We start from the raw sequence: 22748 nt of genomic DNA, 5'->3' as shown, positions 1-22748 counted from the left end.
AGAAAGTAGTCTTTATCACAGCAATAGAATTAGAGCTGTCTCTAACCCAAACCCCCCAAACACAGCCTTACCCGAGCAGGACTGGAGAAAACCCTTCAACACAATGTTCAGAGGATAACTGTAGAAGAAATGCACACAATGAAAGTCCTCTGTAGAGGCAGACAAACTTTGACCACTGTTCAATAAGCCTACACTTACTGAACTTTTTGAATTCCTCTACAATTCCAGCAGCATTCTGTCTCACATATAGAAAGGCTGTGAGGATTCTGTTAGAATCATCCCAAACTTGAAATTCCCCCCAGAAATTGTCATCTACTCTGGAGTGAATGGGAAAAGATCTCCTGGAACATACTGATCTAAGAGCCAGCAGATCCTGTGCATCACACATGCTAATGCACATCCAGCTTCCCTGGCACTCAAGAGCATGGATTTGAACCCACAGCCATCCTGTCCACCTCATCATTCCAGGAGAAAACAAGTACCACCATGAAAATGGATTCTTTTCTGCAAAGAATGGAAGAAGAAGGGAGAAAATAGTGGCAGGAAATTAGAACCTTGTCATTGGCAACATTAGGTCTGTTTAACTGATAGCTATTATACTAATTACCAGAGAAAATTAATTTACAGTGCAACACTATATAATGATATCAGACTCTAGACAGAAGCTGGCTATTTACACTTAGGAAATTTATTAGACAGTATTATCCACCCAGTCTTAGCATATAAGCCCTAAATTCTCAAAAGCATTTAGGCATCTAATGTACCTCCCAGCTCAATCCATTCAATGATTCCATGACCTATTCCAACTAACTTCCATGGTAGGGAACCCAGACACCTTTGCAGAGCTTGAAATTCTAATAACTGCTAAATGTATGGATGCTATTTTGAGGAAAAAAAAAGCAAACCTGAAAGGTTAAAACCCCTTGGTAAATGGCATTCAATGATTGTGTGTGCAGCTATAAGAAGACAATGCAGACTACAAGTACATCAACCTCTCACAGGCACAAACTTGTGTAGCTAAAAATAATAGCCACATTAGTGTTGATACAGACTCACCAAAAAGAGAGCACTAATAAGGCCAAATCTCAGCTGTATCATGGCTGGAACAATCCAATGACATACTACAGTGATGCTCAAATACATTTGGCTGCAAAGAGGGGCAAAAAGGTTACCTTTTCCTCGTTTCCTCTCATTACCTTTGTTACAGTTACTTACTTCTGACAGGAAATTCACAATGAATTAATTCAATTAGTAAAAAGACCTTTAAAAGTAATAAACTCAGGATTTGTAATGTCAGGAAAAACACTGATACCTCCAAATCTCTAATTTAAAAGCTTCCCTGATATTCACAAATTATTTCAAACCCCAAACTTTTTAATACAAAGAAATAGAAAAGGACCACTTCCAAAGGCAGAAAATGTGAGCCAGTCTGGAGCCTTGCAGAGTAGCTGACACAGCTGGTAAGAATAGTCCCCTGCACAGGTGTTGGCATGTTCTGAGTAAGCTCCCAGCCACAGCCTTGGCACAGCCAGCCTCTTTACTGCCGCTGAGGCTCTCCACTCACACGTGTTACCAGATGGTGGCTAGAAGCTTACTCGGTGTGTATCCTGACAAAAATGGAAATAAACTACAAAGACTGTAAAGAGCTCCTCGCTATGACTCCCAGACCAAAAATCAGTTCACTTAGCAGCAAGGCTAACAAAATATGTGAGCTTCTGTGGTTGTGTTTTTAAAAACAATACAGGAGTTATCAAATACAACACAAGACCTCTCCAATTACCCTTAAATGTGCTCCAAATATTGTCAGCCTTCTTCCCCCTCTCACTCTTTTTATAAATTGTGTAATAAAACACTTCATTAGTACATAATAGGATGTCTTCCATTAAAATAGAACAAAACTCTATAAATAAATAATTATTCAAACAAAGCCCTGTCAGCTTCTCTTCATTGTTGTTTCCCAGATTATTTTAGCCTGGGTAGATTTTTGAGATCAAAGCAAGCCTGCACACACTGTTCTTCACAGCTTCAGTGGCAGGCAGGAACTGGTCATCATCCATGAGTTTGGAGAGGCAGGATCACAGCAAGGAAAGTTTAGCCAACAACAGAACAGGAGCAGCAGAATAAACAGCTGCCAAAGCCTTCTAGCCTGCAACTCAAGAGAATATCTCATTCCAGTTATTATTACTTGGATAAAACCAATCCCTCAACTGCTGACTGTACATCAGAAAATCCAGGTAAAACATATTCAAAATGAGGATTCCTCTCTCAAAAGCTACTTTTGAAAAGTAAAGATATCTGCTAATTCATCTCTGTCTTCATTACTATTTTTCTCATTTGCAATATTGAAAAAACAAGGACAGTATTTTCACATTAACCAACCCTGTGATCTATGTCAAAACATACATTTGGGGTATTCTTAAATATTACACTACCATGACTCTTTGATTATTTGTCTGCTGGGTTCAAGCCAGGGCATGTACATTTTGCAGCACAGAACAATTTCTACACCAGTGTGAAGGAGGCCTGTGAATTCCTCTACTATTGCTAACACCCTTTCCAGACTGAGACATGACACAACTATATGCATTGTTCCTAAATTATCTACAAGAGTTAAGTAATCTAAACAGAATTTTAACGAAATTATAATTATTACACACCAGAGTGTGGAAATATAGTGTAGACATTTTCACATTAACTAGTACTACTGATAAACTAAATATTTTTAATGATTATGGATTTTTAAAATACTATGAGCTGTGATTTTGCATAGTGATTTTTCTTCTTGTTTATCTCTTTTTTGAGATGAGAATGAACTCTTGAGAGATTTACATCACAGCAAATCTCAGTTTTTGCTGTACTGCTTCAAGAGAACATTTTCTTTGCAGGTGCTACAGAAACATGAGGGAGATTTGCTTTGTACAGTGAGTGAAGGATTCCTGCAAAAATAGAAACAGCTTCAGATTTCTAGTAAATTATAAATGTCTGACTGGCTGATCAGTTTTGGCTAATTTACAGTATACAGCACATTAGGTGAACTATATACACACAAGGTAGAAACTTGGAAACAATAAATACTGAGTTATTGTGTAAACCATACTAAAGAAATGCAAACTGAAACTGTCCACTGAGTATCTGGTGTGCTGCTGTCACATCAGCATGGTGTGGCCTTTGGTCTGAGTAACAGAATTCTGAAACTGGGCTTTGAAACTTGTGTGTTCAAATATTGTAATTCAGCACCTTAGCTGAAAGGATTTAGAGAATTTATAAAGAAAGCAGAGGTAGGAAAGAGAAGGGGAGCTGCTAGGGAGGAGAGAGGACTTCAGAAAGGAAGAGAGAGGGAGGAGAGAGGACTGCTAGGGAGGAGAGAGGACTTCAGAAAGGAAGAAAAAAAAGCATTCTTCTGAATGAGCGGTGAAACTCATTCTGCTTTTTAGCCCCCAAGCTCAGAGATCATGGCCAAACTCCACAGTGAGACATTAAATTGCACTTCTGAAAAAACAAATTTGCAATATGAGAAGATTCCTAATGTGTTCACAAAATTGTTTAGCAGTTGTGTTTTACAAAGGGGTTCCATGTAGTGGAAACAAATCTGAGTTGCTTTTGTTGTCTGAACATCACATGAATTATTTCTGTTCCTCTGGTGTAAAAGCCCACCTGTACAGACATCATTCCAGGCTGGATTCCAGCACAAATCTGGCCAACCTCAGCCTCCCTGCTGACAGAGGTTGCCCTTTACTTACTGCATGTAAGAGCAAGGTAAGATCAACTAATCCATGATCATACAACAACTAGTTTTAATCATGATCAAACCTGTCAAGCCTGGATTTGAACTGGAAATCCAATTACAAAGAGGCCTGTGACCCATTAACATTATCCTCATAGTATGTGACACTCCAATGAAACAGAGTCACATTTTCTGGAGGAAATGCTCTGATTATTAATGCATAAACTGTTTGGAGTAAAGACTTAGTATTTTATTTCATGTAATTGTATTCAAACAGAAACAATTAAGATTTTACTTTCCACTCCCAGAAGTGCTGTTTGAATATACAAGACAAACAACCCTGAACACTGTGAGCAGTGCCAGAGCTCTTAGGGTATGTTAGAGATTTGTTACCATGAAAACGAAATGCTAATGTTGAATTTCATTTTCCTTAAAGTGATGTTGACATATGCAAAGGCTTTGTTTAAATATTGGAAAAAAAGATTGAAACACCAAAATCCATAACTTACTGCAGAATAGTTAATTTAAAATATAAATACTACAGTCAGCACCTGAGCCTTTCCCTCCAGATTTTGGGGGTCTGAGCACTTGTTTCATGTTTCAATCACATTTCACTAATTTGAAAGGAATCTAGTTTTATCCATTAATAATTTTAGCTGAACTACATTAAAATGGAAACAAAAAACCCAAAACAAAAACAAACCACCTAATTAATGTTACGTTTGGCCTCATTTAATCTGCTTTTTTGTGTAAGTGTATCAAGCAGTAGTTCATATATTGCCTTTTTAGCCACATCCCTGAACACCAAGCTAAGGTTAACCACTGAAGTGTAGACTGCAAATACTTCTGGAAGAATACTCCTTTAAAAACAGTGGTGATTATTTACCCAGTTGAAACAGAATTACCATTCTGAACATTTTGACTTGCCATTGTGTATCAATTACAACTAACACTTTTATGTGTTTCATCAATACCCCAAAACACCAAGCAAATCACTGATTTGAAAATTAAAACTTAGTATAAAGAGTTTCCAAACTCCTGCATCATAAACTGTTCATTATGAAACAGACCTTGGAAAAAAACAGAGTAATTATAATTGGAAATACACCTTTGTGGAATTTCGATTTTTTTTTTTTTTTTGTCTCACACAAGAAAAAGCACTTCCTAACAACCATGGACATTTTTCAAATGAAATTAAGTTTGCACCAATAACATTGTAACTGAGGTACCCAACACTATTTATGTCTTGTTTAGTGCATTCTACACACTATGCTAGTTAGTGTCTCTGCTTCCTTGAAAGAAATGGGGGTCTTGGCAGAAGCTGAACATTCCAAAGAGCACTGGAATTGCCCAGTTAGAGACGTCGTACTGGCAGAATTCCCTTTGGGGGCTGTGAGCACCGAACACCTGTCAGTGAGCAAACAAGCACAACTAAACCATTCTCCTCCTCTTTCCCCCACAACTCCCACGTGGTTTCCAAGAGAAATGTTAAGGTCTTGACACTTTAATTAAAGGGAAAACAAAGTGTTGGTCCTGAGTTAATGAAATTGCTCAATTATGGTCTCAAAGGCCAGCAGAGCTGACGTGACCAACAGCTGTGCAAGCACCATCCCACCTCTTGCTGTGGGGGGTCTGTAGGGAGCCTCTGGTGCCTCTGCAAATTTCTCTCTGAACTCAGGCGAAGTCAAATCCTATCCTACAGCCCAAGCTGAATGAGGGAAAGTGCTGCAGGAACTCTGAGGAATAAAGGAAACCCTCATGCACAACACAAGTCCTTATTCTCTCCATTTGTCTGTCCTGAGGAAGACAGCAGCAGCTATTTGTAAAAGCAAAGAAAACCAAACATTTTAAAGTCTTTATATAATTTTTTTAATATCTTGTCCATCTTCTCTGCAAAGAGCACTCAAAGTTTTTTTCTTCAATTAAATACAGTTTCCATACATCCCTCTTTCAGGACATCACAGCATTTGCATACAAAACCCAGTAATTTTATTATTTATCAGCAGTTTTTGCAAGTGACTAGAGCAAGAGTGAGATTCACAGTCTCAGTTCTAAAATCTGTCATTGTTGATGCTAAATAAAGAAAGAAATATATGAATATGCAAAGCCTATGTACAATTGGAATTAGGATCAAATGCATTTTACCTCCCAGCAACTTTCTGTATTGGTTCTCCATCTTGGGGGCCTGTTACTTTATTATTCTTGGCAGCATGCAGTGACTCAAAAGAAGCCTTGTTCTTCAGCACAAAGAAAACCCTTTGGATGATCTGCGAGGTAGCTTTATCAAGTACCAATGGCTTACAGAATGAATTGTACTACTAAAAATGCAAAGCATTGGGTGTCTCGATTTAACAAAACTACAAAGGTGGACAGGAAATGCTATAATAAGTCGTCTTTATAATTTTGTCTTTCAACTGAATGAATATTTCCTCTATAGCTTTATTTGTAGCTAACATTCTGAAGCATTTTCTCATTTTCTCCATGTAGGCCTGACATCTTTAAAGACATTTGAGCAAATCCTAAAACTAAAGCTATCATCTCCAAAGCTACCATTTTCAAGCCCATAGCAGAAGTATTTTTTAAAAAATACATAATTGCCTAACAAAACACGTAATTCTTTTAAATTAAATTCCATCAAAACCAACTAAAGGACTCATTTTAGATTACAACAAGTTAATCTTGGATCATAATCTTAACATTTGAGCCACAGAACATTAATTCTGTAAGTAAAGCGGCATCATGTATAAGGATATAAATTTTCTTTGCTGCTTAACACCCACTGTACTCTGAATGAGTCTTATTGAATTTCTACTTTATTACTACTTGTTCTAACAAGTCGTTTTGTAATTTTGGATTTGCTTTTGTTTTTATTTTTAAACAGAATTCTTTTCTGTTTTAAGGTAGTAGTATTCCTGGTAGACAGTATTCCTGTCCCCCCTAGGGTTCTTTTCTGTAGACTACCCGATTTCACTTTTCACCCTTTCTTTGACAGTTTCACAGACTTCTAACAATTTTTACTGCTTTGGTGTAGATGCTCCACTTTTCTCCTGAAGAGTTGTGATCAGACTGCACACCAAACTGCAGCCAAAGCCAAATGCCATGTGAAATTAGCAAGAGGAATATTCCACGTGCTCCAGGCAATATCCCTGGTTTACACTGCAGCACAGTGTTCAGCTCTTCCACAATATTATGTGGTTTTCAACTCATGTTAAGCTTGTTTTACACAACATACCCTAGAGCCTACTCTAATTAAAAGCCAATGACCAACTCTTTCTAATCTTCTTGATCTCTATTTGTACATTGGATCACTTTTTAAAGGCAAAGTTTTGTACCTTTTCTTACACTGTCTGTTATTTCTTTAGATCAGTTCTCCAATAGGTCAGCTTTGGAATTCCACTCCTGTCCTCAGCTGCACTTGCTGTTCCAGCCCCACCAAACCCAGGCCACTTGGTCTGCAAATTCTGTCAGCTTATTTTCTGTTCCATTTTCCAGATCATTACGGACAATATATCCCTGCAAAAAAGCCTCTTCAGTACATCTGCATGTTCCTAATCTATTTTCCATTAATTAAAAAAAATTATGTCAGGCCAAATTTCCACACTTGTTGACAGGAATTATTCCGTGAGACATTATCCAAAGCTTTTTTAAAACTTAAGTGCTCTTGTGTGTTATCCATGGTAACACTTATCCTTCCATGGATGCAATATAGACTGGATTTAAACAATTCTTACTTGCGAATCCATTTTCCCAGTTAATTGTTTCCCTGCTTTCTTGCAGATACTGAGTAAAATTTCAGTTATACACTGCCAACTTCCTTAGGAATGTAAGTTATAGTGTCTAGTCTATGATTTCTTAGCTTTTACTTTTTATCTCATTTGGAACACAGACGTTGTATTTTCTTTTCCTTTCTCTAGGCTGCAGTCTTATATTGGGTAACTTGTATTAATTTTCTTAGCTCCATGTCTGCAGTCTTATTATCCCAGGGAAGGGCTGTAGAAATAAGCATTCCCAGTATTATCTGTCAGTCACCTACTGTCTTCTGAACATCAAATCAGTGCTTTCTTAGCCACATTATTACAAACACAAAGTGATTGTTTCATTTATGACCCTTCCTAACTACTTTGGGACCATCTTTCCAATTCTGTCCCCAGTACACCCGTACTAATTTATATTCAAACTCAACAATCTGATTAAGTAATCACTTGGTTTCATCTCCCCTTCTACTAGAGAGCACAGGAACAACAGTTCTTGTAAATTTTGTACTTTTTTTTTCCATAGAACTGTGGAGAAACTTCAGTGTAATCCACGTACCCATATGATATTTCAACCCAAAGTCTTATTACTTACAAAAGCCATATCTGTATGATCACTGGATTTTACTTCTCTATTTTTATATACACAATGGGCAGAATTGCAAAATCTGTTCCATAGAAACAGATAATTCCTCAAGTCCAGAAATGTCCAACACACCTTTAGATAAAGTTTTACAGCACGTTAAACTTGAGAAAATTAAATTGGGTTGTAATACATGTAGAAATATAATTTAGTGAACATAAAGAACCTGCAATCGTCCTGCTAAGATTACTTTAAAAAGCAATCAAACATAGAATGAACACTGAAAGGAACCTGAGAGAATAAAAATAGGAAAGTTTTCAAGAGCATAATGAAATTCACATTATCAAAGGTTCTCTTAAATTTTAATGACCTGTGAGTGCATTTTGATTAATTCAAATGTTTAAAGTAGTACTCCATGCACATTCTTAATCTACGACTACTTATACTATTGATACTGGCTTATTAAGGGCCAGATATGTAAATAGTTTAGACTAATTGTCTGTTAGTGCAATTTAATTCAGTCTCATAACAAAGATTGTAAAATCAGAATAATGCACTCGCTTAGAAAAAAAAATCCTGTTGCTTTTTCACTTGCTGTTTCAGTGATAAACTTCACATCAAAGGGACTCTGTGTTTTAAATGACATGTCAGCTTTTACAGGATATTGCAGTAACACAATATATGTCTGTCCTTGAAGTAAATGTTCTAGTTTAGCTATGACTCATATTTGCATCTACTTAAAAGCACAGGCATTTGTTAGATCACTATTTACCTACCAGACACAGAAGAGATGTTAAATCATTTCCATCACCATAATTCACTGCTATGTAACAGTACAGTTAATACAAACATTTATAATTTTGTCTCAAGGATACAATCTCATGACAATATAGTGGCTTTTTACTGAACAGGATATAATCCAAGTGCCTGAACTTATAAATTGGATAACATGTTCACTCTTGACTTTTGTAAGCTTTAAAAGTTCACTTACATTTACTGAAGCAGGCTTGATAATACTAGACAGTGAATTTTACCTAGATTTTCCACATCTTCTGTTCTCTTTTTCTCTATTTTGTTGTAAATGCATATGCAAATGCAGGATTTCAATTGCATTCATTTCTTCTATATATTCCTCACCAAACTCCATGGAACTGACCAAATTCATGCTTTCACTCTTAGTTCCTTTGTGGTTTAAATGAATCACAATCTCAGTAAGTATAAATCAACTTTACCCTTCCCAATAAAACATTTAAATGACTTATGGAACACTTTTTAGTAGATCTTCATGTTCATTCACGTTGAATCATTTTAAGAAAGAATCTAAGTTATATAACACACAGCAGAACTTAAAAGATTTTTTGATATAGGTCAGAGGAGATGAGACACCACACAAGCTTGATTCCAAATATCACAGAAATTCACCTAAAGAAGGCTCTCCTTTATACCTCATCCTTTTGATGGGAACAAATACTTAAGACACTTCAACACTTGAATGAGAACACACTATTTTAATTCAGTACATTGGATTAGAGAACTGTAGCTCAATAAATGTGCACTACAGGACAGAGTTCTGTCTCTTCTGTTTTAAACACAATTTTAACTCACCTCTTTGCACTCTAGACATTCATCACTCCCTCTGTCATTTATTTCTTACATCCTAAGCAGCAATTCACATGCACTATCCAAGCTGGAATCCTTTATTAGGGGAAAGGAAATATTTAGAAATAATAGATGCAGGAAACGTGAAGAGAAAAAGAACTATTGTTCCATTTGGAAGAGATGCTAATCTCACACCTAAAGTTTTAGACTATTGCTTAGCCATGGAAAATTCTAGTACATTCAAACATGCCCATATTTTCTGATGCCTTATTTCTGGAACTAGCCCAGTTTTCTAATCCATTGATTAAATAAAGACATCAGAGCCTCTGGTGGGACTCCTTTGGGAAACATAAGATCTGTAAAAACACAGATGCTTGCCAGAACCAGTCAAATAACAGTGCTCATGAATTTCAAAGAACAAGAGCCAGACAGGCACACTACCCATGCAAAGTTTATATTTTGGGGGTGAAGCATAACTCTGCTGAAGTTTTCCATAAAAATCCTGATGACTTCAGTAGAAACAGAAACACAAAAAATGATTGCTTCTTGGATTGTGAAATTGCACCTGTTCACAAGTCAGTATGAAGAGAGGAGGTACCTCTAAGAGTCTAGCATGGAAATTTTCCAGCACTGCATGAAAAGCAGGCAAAGTGGAGATGGACTGACTGGCACGTGGCTGAGATACTAACAGGTGTGGGGACAGTATGGAGAAATTTTTGTTATACATGGTGAAAAATGTTTCAGTAAGCAACAGAAGAGATACAGACAGATAAAGATTTTTTTTATTTGAAGGCTCAGGAGCAGCAAAAAGAATGGAAACAGAACTAAAATGGTATGTTTGTCTGTGGAGACGTGCACTGCCAAAGTGAAACAGATAAAATGCTCTTACAAAGCCAGACAGAAACCTACAAAAATTAATTACCATGGACATATTCGTGTGGAGACAGGGAAAGACTGAAGTTGCTTCTGACTATATAATCATCAACTAAAGCTCTTTTCCTGCCAGTTTCAACTCCAACTGTAGTTCTCAAACAAAAATAGAGCAGTGTAACAGTTTTGGGAGCTTCTGAAATTTTAGATATTACAATGTTTATCCTAATTTGAAAAAATAAAAAGCATTGTTATGTAGTCCCAAAATGGAACCTCAATAAATAAAACAACTGGAATAAAATAAACATTCTTTTCCATAACAAAAAAATATTCAATCAGGAATTAATTTTGACTTTGCACGACTTCCAAACTGAAGCAGTAGTAACTCACCTCTTGTATACTCAGGTTTAGAAGCTCTGACTATTAGGAAACTACCAGTATTTTGCCCTTAGTCTTGCAGATATTGTCCCCTTTAGTCCCAGCTGGAACTTTCTGAAATGCTGGAAAAGTTTGCAAGCATTATGGAACACATCAAGATTTCTCAAGTTACAAAAGAAACACAACAGAGCAAGAAGCAATTACAGCCAGTGCTCTTCCTCTGCTAGGTGATTACATTGGATTCTTGAAAAGTAGACTTCTAGCTTAAATTAATCAGAGTTCCTGTAATTCCCTGAAAATTTAATTGTGATAGAAACTTGTATTAAAAAAAAACCCAAAACTTGTTACCTACCTGTCCTATTTACTTCAACTAAGCAGGACTTCTTTTAATCACATGGGACAGGTGTCCTTCAGCTGTATAAAGAGGACTGATACTTAGAGCTGGAAAGAACACAGTACCTTTAGATCTCTCCTGCCCATCTTCTTCTCTACATCTTCATCTAGATCACAGGAAGAGCTTGCAACAACAAGGAATTTTTGCTGCCTGGCTTCCCGAAGAGCTTTCTGGGTGGGACCTTCAAACCCTTTCTTCCTTGTACAATCGTGGCCTACTATAAAATAAAACCAACAAGAATATCATCAGAATGCTTTTTATTTACTCTTCTGGAATTTATACTCTTTATATTGGAAAGAAATGTGAAATTCTCTAAGAAACACCACTTTAAATAAGAAGATATTCAGGTTACTGTGCCATCCATATTAAGTATTCCAGGGCTACATGTATCTCTGCTCCACAAATAATTTCACCTTATCTAAAGGGTAGCCTAGACTTATCCCCAAAAATGCAATATTCTTGCTGTACAAAGAGAGTCACAGGGAATGCATGTATTCTTTCACATCCCTCAGAGCCACAGGAAACATCAGCTCACTGCATCCTATCCACTATCCACCACCAATGCAATATTCTGATTTACAGCCCACAATTCCTTTTGTTTCCCTGCACTTTCTGCCAACCCACCTTTCAAACAAGGAATTACTGATGAATAGGGAACTCAGCAAAGAAACCCTAAGCAGGTAACACAGCTTTAAATCATCAAAGGTTGAAAGGGATAGGATGAAGAGTACAGCACACGTGGACTATAGCACAAGGCATCTGCCATGAGCTGGCAGAAAGGACACTGCTCTCTGACAGCCTTTGCACTGGCAGCTCACACAAATCCAAACACAGCCCTTTGGGATCCCTGCATCTTGTTGCAGTGCTCTGTTGGATGTACATGGGTCTACATGAAAAAGAATGTAATACTGATTTCCAACAGGATTTGGCCATTTACATCGCTTTCAGTTCTTTGAAAAAAATCTCTGATTGAAAAAACATATTATACAGCTAAACTCCAGACTGAAACAAATGTGCTTCACGTTATGCATTTCTAAATGACTGCTCTTATAAAATGGTTTTATTAAGACCTCTACACCAAAATGCAAACCTGATGACTTAAAGCAGGGAAAAAAACCCCAAACACTCCCTCCACTCTTGAGGCAAAAAAAAAAAAAACAGAGCAAGCAACACAAAACCTTCCTGTATATCCAACCTGAGTACAGCTGGGACTGATGGAAAGAACTATGCCTGCATTAAAAAACTTCAGTATTTATATTTTAAAAGTTGAAGCTACTGTCACAGATATCATGAATAATAACTTTCTCTGAGGAACAGTAAACAGCAAAATTGGTTTGTAAGTCTAAAACCTTCTACTCACTTACTAACTGCTATCCACTAGCATGTTGCTCACAGAGTGTTTGGTTTGTTGGTCTTTTTGAGATACACATACCTATAAAGCCACAGTGTTATGACAGTTATGACAGCTTTAAAAGTCACTAACTATAAAAAAAAAGAAAGAATGAGTTCCAAAGAACTGTTGCACTTAGATGTCAACAGCTTAGGTTCAAAGATTTTCTATTCTGACTGCATTGCACATGGAATGGGCACAACCAGGCTAATTTTAAATTTGTTTTTGCATGACCTTCTAACTGCAATTGCATCAGATCAAGGAAAGGAAAAGCACAGTTAACAGTCTTAGCAATGAGTTAATTCAACCATGAGTAAAGAAACTTGTTGAGTTCAACTTCTGAATATAATTGGGTAATAAATAAGCAGCTGTTGTTTTTAGAAAATACAAGAAGAGTACTGAGCAAGGAGCAGTTTTATAACATTTAGAACCAGATGCCATAGCAGTGTTCACGTGGGTTTATAAGCAAGCCACAGTCAACACTGCTAAACTCCTGCAGGCAAAAAGGGTCATTTTTTAGAGCATCACTTAACACTGTTTTGATCTGTGAGGAAGGGTGCAATCACTGTTAATATACACCAATACCCTAAATAAAATATCAGCTCTCTCACTTTGATAATTAGATTCCTTATGTATAATCTTGCTATCACATCAGGAAGGATCAGATTTAAAACACCACCAGATTTTAATGCAAATCTCCTTAAAAAAATCCATTACTTTTAAAAAAGTAATCTAAACTCAAAGTACAGTTTTTTTCTCAGAGCTGACTTCTGAGTGGGTATCAGAGAGAGAGAACCAGCCCATGGGATGACAAAGTCCTAAAAATAATTGCTAACTAGTTCCTTTCCAACTACTACATGTCCTTTATATCATTTTGAAACAAGGAAGGCAAGAATTAGGTTTCTTTAGATGTCTTAAAAATTATTAGATGTTCTTCTCTTGAAGGATTTCTGTACAAAGCAGAACAGCAGCCTGACATGAGACAGCAAAAAACTGCTAGTAAATAAACTACATGCTCTGTATTGTGGATGCTATCTTCAATTGCTTGAGATGCAGCAGGATGAAAGCTCCCACATCAAATGCCTGAGTAAGAAAGTCAAGAATAGTTGCCCTAAAATTAAGTACTGTTAATTTTTTTTCTACCTAGCTGCCAGATACAAATTTACAATACAATTGTACTACCAATTGTACAAATGTACAATACAATCTACCTACTGCCAGATACAATTTACAGTAGATGTGAATACTAAGAAGTTCCCCTTTGTTCTTTATTGTGCACTGTATGGCTTAGAGATAAAATAGCAGCCCCAAAGTAAAACCAAACCCACAATCACTGAATGTTTTGGGCTGCAAGGGGCTTTAAAGCTCATCCACTTCCACCCCTCTGCTGTGGGCAGGGACACATTCCACCATCCCAGCTTCCTCCAAGCCCTGTCCAGCCTGGCCTTGGGCACTTCCAGGGATGGGGTAGCCACAGCTTCTCTGGGCACCCTGTGCCTCACCACCCTCACAGGGAAGAATTTCTTCCTAATAGCTAATTTAAACTTATTATCTCTCAGCATGAAGCCATTCCCCCTTGTCCTGTCACTACATGCCCTTGTAAAAAGTTCCTCTCCTGATTTCTTGGAGCAGATGTGCAGAACCTCACAGTTCAGCAAATCCAAAACTAATTAAAAGCCAATCTCAGTGCTCTCTAGCCAAGCCAGCATTCCAGGTGTTCCACGGTCAAGTCAGGTTGTGGGACAAAAGCAGCCTCAGGAGCAGTGAAGGGCAATCCCCTGCTGCTGGGCAGAGCCCTCCTCCTTCCTTCAGGCTCTGCACTGCAGTGAAAGCAGACACCTGCCAGGACAGGCAGCTCAGCTTGGCCAAGGATCATCTGCCACTCGGGGTGTGCACTGTCCTCTAACTCAAGCATCCCAGTGCACAGAAGTCAGCCCAGAAGACTGAAAGGTGCAGCTGGAAGTCTCCTTCCAGCCCAGATTTCCAACTCCAACAGCAATCTGAATTTTGAGAAAAATTAATCTAACATTTCTCCAGTATCCATGAGAAATCCATGTTTCTCAGGATTATACTTACACTCTCTCATGAAAAAGAAATCAAAAAGGAACAGAATATTATCACCTTTCAAGAGGTAGCAGAAAGTATTTTAAAGAGACAATATTACCCACTGAGACATGAGTATGACCTACAGAGGGCAATAAAAATTATGTAGTATTAGAAGACAAAGCACTGAAACAAAATTAATTGAAATACTGATTAATTTATGATACCCAATGTATGAAGCAAATTAAGACTTGTAGAAGCATGTGGGTGGCTGATGAGCTTAATTTGTGTTGGAGACTGACAAGGATTTTTTTATATAATTATTTATCAAATGACTCCCTTGCTTGTCACTTTGTATTACAAAGTGCTTTCAAGATTTCTGGAGAATAAACAAGACTGAACAGCCAGAGAGTGGTTTTTAGAATCCAACAACAAATGAAAGTATGTTTAATATGAAAAGGAGACAGATCCATCCACACTGTAAAACATGAGCACGGGGAAGATCCCACAGTCTATACCCTCAAGCCAGAGTATATCTTAATAGGAAAGGAAGGCAATGCTTCCTAACCTCTTCACTCAACTACAAACACCAAAAAAACTCCAAAATAAATTTATGTGCCCACTATTCTTTTTCTCAGCCTTGTGTTTTCTAGAGGAACTTTACACAATGACAGTAATTCTGTGAACATGGGAACTAATGAAGCTTGATTGTCAAAGGCTGGGATAACTCATTGGCTTTTCACCTGGAGTGTATCACAAGTGCCAAAGAAGGTTTAGGCTTTAACACATGGGGAAAAAATAACAACCAAAAAACCTCAAAACTACAAAACATACAGATATTGAAGTTGCCATAATTGTAACATGTTCTTCACCTGGAAGTTGTATAGTATTTGTAGGGTTCTCTAATTTCAAGCAGTTTCAAGTAAAAGTTCTCTCTGATGGGAGTTCTGCTCATGACTAAGGCAAGTACCACATCCCCTTCACATGTGAATACTCTGTAGTCAGAGGATGGAGCTCACCACTTCCCTTTTGTACCATCCCACTTATTTTCACAAGAATTTAAGCAACCTGGTTCCTTTGAAACTTATCTTACTATCCAATGTAGCTGCAATTGAAAAATAGGTTCAAAATTGTTAGTGGGATTGATGCTGTCAGAGAATGTGATAGCATAGGCTTCATTTACTTAGGAAAGCAGAAGTGCTAGCGTTTTCCTGATGGAGTTAGAAAAAATAATGTAAAAATTACATTATTACATTAGGAAAGTAGTGTGGTACCATAAAGACACTATTCCAGCAAGTATTGTATCATCTTAGCAATATTCTGTAAAAATGAGAGTCTGGATTTCATAAAACCAGGATTTTCAAAATGTTTCCAGACCACAATGTATGCTTTCTGAAGGGTGAGCTGGGAAAGAACATATGCACACACACAAAAAAAGGGAATATCAGCGGATACAGTAACAAAATCAGTCACAAAATAGATTTCTAGGACAAAGTCTTTCCAAGTCACTCATATATTCCATATTGCCTTTAACAGTCTCACTCTCCTTAGTGAATACACTTCAGAATAAGATATTCAAATGATACAACTGCTGCTCAGACACCAGGTCAGCTGATAAAACGTAGTACAAGTATTTTTGATTTATTGTTACACCATATTTTGAGATGCATCACATCAACAACAAAAAATACATGACTAGTCTGAGCCTGGTGATGGGAATATTTTACCTTTTGTCTCAGAGAACTGCTTAGCATATCCGGGCTCCAAGCTTTGTAATGCAGCCTGCAAACCTGTAACCTAATTTTAAAAAGAGGAAAGAACAAGAGGAAGCAATATGAAAACATTACTTTTGAAGTGTCTGTTCACAACATACAGAATTCATGCTGGTGTACTTCATTAATTCCATCTATAATTTTTAGCTCTTCATTATTGTCTCTAAGTTATGAACGTAACTCCTAATTCAAGATTTTGGAAAGACCCAGAGCAACAATACAATAGAACACAAGCCACGCAGAATCTCTCAAAACATTTTTACAACTCCATTAAAATAATGCAGACATACAGAATACCAGGGTTCTGACTACACCAGCAACTTTTTTAGAACTGCTGTCACTGCACTGATCTCAAATTTAATGGCACAATAGGACTTACAGCTTTGTCACAACAAAATGTCACAAAATATGGTGTTATGCATTACAAAAAACTCATTGCTCTGGAATCAGTACAGTTCATAACTGCAGAGGTCCTCCATATACATACATATATATATATATATATATATGCCCCTGAAATTTCATAGCATTGGAACTGTTCCATGTTTTGTACTCCTGATTCAGCAGAACTCCATACGGGCATAAACTTCCTTTTTCTATATGGCATTTTCTTTTCCTTACTGAAATTTCAAACATATAATCCTCACTGTTTTATAAGTAAGCCCTGAGGTGACCAGAGAAAAACTGGAGGAAGAGGAAAGGAGGAAGTGAGAGATGAAGACTATCAGAAGACTGTGTCAGCATGGTAAATTCCTTTCATTTTACCCACTTATAATTGATGCTACTGCTGAAACAATTGCAGGAATATAATTGCTTAAAATATAACTATATAAAATATAATTTGGGCAGGGTTTTTTTCTTTTTTTTTCCCTACTTCTTTCCTTAAACACATGCAAGGTATTTTTCTGTCCATCATACCTCCTTCCTGTGCTCATACTGCTTGCTGTCAAAGGGGCAGAATATCTTGTATACATCAGGTAAGATTAGAGAAGAAAAAATAATGTTCAAATATTCCACTCAAGACAGAAAAAATGGCTCTCATCTCTTCATGTATTTTTTTTCTAAACTAGCAGGTCACTCCTGGGTATATTTAAGAAAAAAGTAACAATTAACAGTAAGAAAGGAAGTTAAAATAAGCTACTTCCAAAGGCATTGATGGAAGCATGGGAATGGGTGTGAATATCACACCTGCTGCACACTGCTGGCTCATGTAGAGCTGCACTCATGTAGAGCAGCACTGAGCAAGTACACACAGACATCTATTACTCTGTGGCACCATGTTTCACATACTTCCACTGCTAATATTTCACCAAATCATGAAACTCACAAAATACTCTGCTTCAGAATACTCCATAAGCTTTACCAGAAATAACCTGTGTATTTACCAAAGTAAAAACCAGAGGCTTCCCTACAGCTGTGCAAGTGGTATTCACCACATTTTTACCTGTCCCATTGCTTTGTCTCTCTCCAAACTGGTTAACATTTTCTGTGTCAGTGAGTTCTGGTATTTTTCTGACAGCTGCTTCAGCATTGGTTCATAGGATGCATAATGTGCCTTCAGCCTGTGAGCAAGAGGAGGAAAAATTATTCCTCACAGATGAGTTAAGTCAGAGATTTATATCTGCATAACTTTTCCCCTCCCCAAACAAATGAGTAAAATTACCAAAAGGTCAACACAGAGGAGACAGCAAAGCTGTTTAGTATGTAACTAACCAACTGCAATACCACAACAAAGGAGAAAAAAAGTTAGATTAATGAATAAGAGGATTCACAGCTTGTTTGGTCACATCTTAAAACAACCCATCCAATTTTGTCCTTTTGTTAATCCTTCCTACGCATACTGCACATTAATTTTGGCTAATTTGTTTTCTTACAGATGGATTGTATTTCACAGGAAGAAAGTGAACTACAGCTGTTATCTGACTACCAAATAAGATCCTCATCTGCACAAACCAGTCATAATATGATTCCAATTTCTTTCTTCAGTACACATTACACTAGGAATACTTATGAACTTTAATTGTTCAGACAAACTAAGATTCAGACAAGTAATCTCTCACAAGAAACATGTGACACCACCAGCTCCAGAACCACTGCATCCTGCAAAATGCTGCGTCACAGAGGACAAACCAGTGCAGAGTGCTCTCTTGCATCAGCATGCATGCATTCCAAGGGTGGGGATGTAGAACAGGGAGCTGCAATTACATGCACTGATGGATAACAACATCAGCAGAACTCAGGGAATGTACTGGAGCTGCAGATGTAAGCCTCTCCCCAGTGTTATTTTAAAACACGTGCAAAGAAAATATTCTAAACTCAGCTCCTATTTAGAAATTAAATCACTATAACTCAGTAGCAATAGTCCAGGCTTATTTGCAACCAAAGCAACATAGCAAGTTTCTTACTCAAAGTTCAAGATGACAGAAAATGCCAATTATGAAAATCAGGAATGCAAAGGTTCTGAACTTGGTGTGATACCTGTTACCTGTTAAAATGGGCAAAAATTCTAAACAGAAATCACCACCTATTTATGGCAAAAGATCTGGGTAAAAAAAATAACTAATATTTGTTTCCAACTATTAGAAATACTATGTATTCATTAATGCATATTGCCTCATAGAAAATCCACCACAAATAAATCACTGGAAATTCTTTGATCTGTGTGGCACGATGGTCACATGGAGCTGCTTCTTACCAGGACATACCTGAATGCTGCTAGACTCACTTCAGATTCCCTAGTGTTATCTCATTATCCGGCAACAATTCAAAACATTATATTTAGTGCTACAGGTATAGCAACTCAAATTATTTTGTACCTTTTCAAGTCACAAATCAGCCTGTTTTTCTCCTGGACCACTCGTTTATGATGCATTCGATGGAAGTCTCGTTCTTTCTGCATTTTTAGGAGAGCCTCCTCTATTTTACTACATGTAAAAAAAGAAAAAGCAAGGCAGCAGAGTTAGTCTCCTCCTCTGAATTGCATCAAGGTATGCTGACTACAAATGGAATTAATTTTCAGATCTGCACATGTCTACTCTGTCTAAGCTGGAAGATCTTGGTAGTACAACCGGTGCTGGAGAATATGAACTTTTGAGGTCTTTTTGCTGCCAGCTGATGCTCAAATCCATGGGTACTCTTCCATTTCCCTCAGATCCTTCAGACAGAACCCAGAACGACTCTGGCATTATAAACTTCAGAGCTGAGGTCAACTTTATGTTAAGAACAAGGAGTCTCATGGAGGTAAAAAAACAATCCTCTTGTTTAAAATTCTGTATAAAAGTGTATTGGTAATACTGATAATAGACCGAAAATACTGATTTTTAAAAAATATTTACATCACATTTGTATTGTTGCCTTGCAGATTAATTTGGAAAGCCTTCTGGAAAATTTGGGCCAAAAATGTTTTAGGCTTTCTTCAATTATGTTTCTAACCTGTCCCCAAGTGTTTCCTGGATGTGAGAGCAGGCAGCAAAAGGACTCTGTTTCAAAATTAATTGTAAATCTACTGATAACCTGTTAATCTCTGAGCACATTCTACACACAGCCATGGGACACCCTGAGATGCTCTGCTCCATAAAGTTAAAAAGAAAATACACTGCATATATTCAGTACATTTTCTCCTTGCCTTTACTGATAGGAGTTTGGCAGGAAAGATTAGTAGATGAATTAATTGCAAAGGAAGCTTGAAATTATCTTGCACTGAAATTAGGTATTTGCTTCTTGCAGAAATAAAGCTCATTTCCTCTGCAACCGGAGCTGAAGAATTAGGTAAAACCAAAATGAAAACTCAGTATGCCAAAATCAGAGGTCCAGGATGAAGATCCATAACTGCCGGTGCATTATATTTAATAATTTAAAATAGAAAGTATTTACTAATACAAATAATTGATATTTGCTGTATATGCAAGCACTCTGTGTGTTACCTATACAAACTAGCATAGTGCCACATGTAGATTTCTATGTGAATTGGTGCTTGTAGCACAGGCTGAAGGAGAGCCCAGTGAATTCCTGCCAGCAGCTCTGGGTGAAAGCTGGCAGGACCCGGGACCGGGCAGGGCTGCCCTCCCCACAGGAGCCCCGGGCACACACATCCTGCTGTGTGCACACACACCACGAGCTGGGAAACAGAGCAACTCGAGCCCACGTTAATGATTCTGCTCAGGCTTCTACCAACATTTGGGAGGTAAATGAATCAGTGGTCTCAGGATAGTTCTGGGAAACAAATCCCTCACGACGCCACGCTCAAAATCCGACTCGCCTTAAAGACCTTGAATGCAAACCCTGCCCCTTCAGAGCTCAGCAGATGGCTTGTTCTGAGCATAAAAGATGTTGCTACAGCCGTAGAAAAGCCAATATCCATTTATTTTAGGGAAGATACATGTCAAAGTCTGCAGGTACCTCTATTTAAACTTCTCTCAAGCAAGTACTTGTGTTAAAATAGCAAACAAGGACAGGGTGCAACAAACCCAAGTAGGGATTTTCAGAGGCAAGTTGCAAGCCCTGATCCCACTGAATTTAGGTAGGACTACATTCCCCAAGATGCTGCAAATCGTAGCCCTAAAATTTTAATTGAAATAAAGACAGTCTTAGAAAATACATACTTTCAGGCTTTTACTCTATCTAGTTTACATGGCATTTAGCAGCAAAGATGCCAAATGCATCATGTAATTAAACAGCTGCATTTAAATATGGTGCACAACACAAAAAGTGTGCACTTTTTCTTTTTTTTTGCATGGTGTAAGTGGAAAAATGTGTGCAGGAATAGTTAGATTTTGGTACAGAGACAGGAGCTGAACTGGGAATTTTGTTGCTAATGTCACTAGCCAAAATAATAAATATGACTTCCAGGATTATTTTATATTTTGACCATTACTTTGGCTGTAAGCTGGGTGTGTATTTGTGAGCATGCTTACAAAAAGGAAAGAAAGGTACCTGCAAATGTTTACACTTCCTAACTGATGCTGTGAACTCAACCACATACCTCAGGCAAAAGCTTGATACAACTTTGATTCCATCTACATAAGAAATTCCTAAACATTTAAAGAGCTTTTAAATATCAAAGTTCACAGTCCCTGTGACCAACACAACCTTACCCTTTGTCTGACTGCACATGTCCTGGCCATAGGAAAACAAAAAATCTGGTATTCAAAAGATTTCTATCATCAGATAGGCAGAGTTTAACGTGGCTATGAAATTGCAATCTATTATCAGTTCAGAAAAATGTTACAAGAATATGAAGTGACCAGGCACCACTGAAGATAATGGATTAGAATTAACTAGTCCCATTCAAGAGTTAACAATTTTCAGCGTTATTTACAAATTTTTCCTGCATATTGGGAGGAAAGCCCATGCTTCCATTAGGGAAACATTCAGCAGATAACAACATCCCTTAGCAATCAACTGGGACTCAAATGCAGCCTTCAAGATAAAAGAAAGGGAGCACATCTGAGGTACCCTTTAACTAGTGTCACATGGCAAACCGATGTAAAATTAGTTTTGCTTTCTGTCACCACACAATGGTCATTTTTAGAAATCGTTTTTAAGTAAAGATTAGAAGTGTATCTAAACCTTAAGGTAATAACTATATGTAGTTTTGGAGTAAAAGGATTATGCTGATATTTATTTCTTCAAATGTATGCAGAGACATCAAGACGCCTTCAGACATTGCATAAGCTATAAAAAATACATGCTCATGATACAGAGGAAATGAAGCTAACTGTAATTTTCTCTTTAAATAATGAAACACCACAGTGAAATCTAACCAACAGCCTGCAATCTACTCAATTTGCCCCCCTGCTTGCAAGCAATCATGTAAATACTGTATTAAAATACCCAAAATACAATTACAGTTAGCTTCTAGACACTAAATGTCTTTCACCAATTGCTGAACAACATTAAGGCAGGAGGTAATTGGTTTACAGTCATTTATCCTGGGCCCCCATACTGCCTAAGTCCCAAATAACATTTTCTGCAAGATGGCTGTCAAGAGTACCAAGCTCAGAAATACCAAATGTAATTAAAAGCTTTCCTCAAATACATTTCACAGCACTGTAGCTCTCAATCAGTGTTTCCTGAGTAATCTACAGAGCAAAATACAGGACTCTCCTTGCTCACAAATCCTTGGTTTCTAACCAGTCAAATCAGCATTTCTCCCCTGCTCTCAGGCATTCTGCTTTCTGAGACATTCTCTCTGAAAACTTGAAAACCCACATTGTCCTCCAGGTAATTTTGGCTCCTGCTGGA

At 37.4% G+C, this 22748-nt stretch overlaps 1 protein-coding gene across 11 annotated transcripts in view; it reads right to left on the bottom strand.

Moving 5' to 3' along the window:
- Positions 1 to 22748, bottom strand: part of VWC2L (von Willebrand factor C domain containing 2 like) — a 405818-nt gene that overhangs the window by 368578 nt on the left and 14492 nt on the right. For all 11 annotated transcript variants that reach the window (XR_011001012.1, XR_011001011.1, XM_068196550.1 and 8 more), the window contains exons 6-9: positions 19322 to 19429; positions 17950 to 18067; positions 16461 to 16530; positions 11366 to 11514 (exon numbers count right to left, since the gene is read on the bottom strand). Coding sequence is in view for 9 of the 11 variants with exons in the window: in XM_068196550.1 (XP_068052651.1) it covers positions 11366 to 11514; positions 16461 to 16530; positions 17950 to 18067; positions 19322 to 19429 (445 nt within the window). In the remaining 2 variants the exon portion in view is untranslated. The remainder of the gene's footprint in view (positions 1 to 11365; positions 11515 to 16460; positions 16531 to 17949; positions 18068 to 19321; positions 19430 to 22748) is intronic.

This window comes from Anomalospiza imberbis, chromosome 7, assembly GCF_031753505.1.
Source record: "Anomalospiza imberbis isolate Cuckoo-Finch-1a 21T00152 chromosome 7, ASM3175350v1, whole genome shotgun sequence".
Taxonomy (NCBI): Eukaryota; Metazoa; Chordata; class Aves; order Passeriformes; family Viduidae; genus Anomalospiza; species Anomalospiza imberbis.
This window is presented reverse-complemented; position numbering and strand designations above follow the sequence as displayed.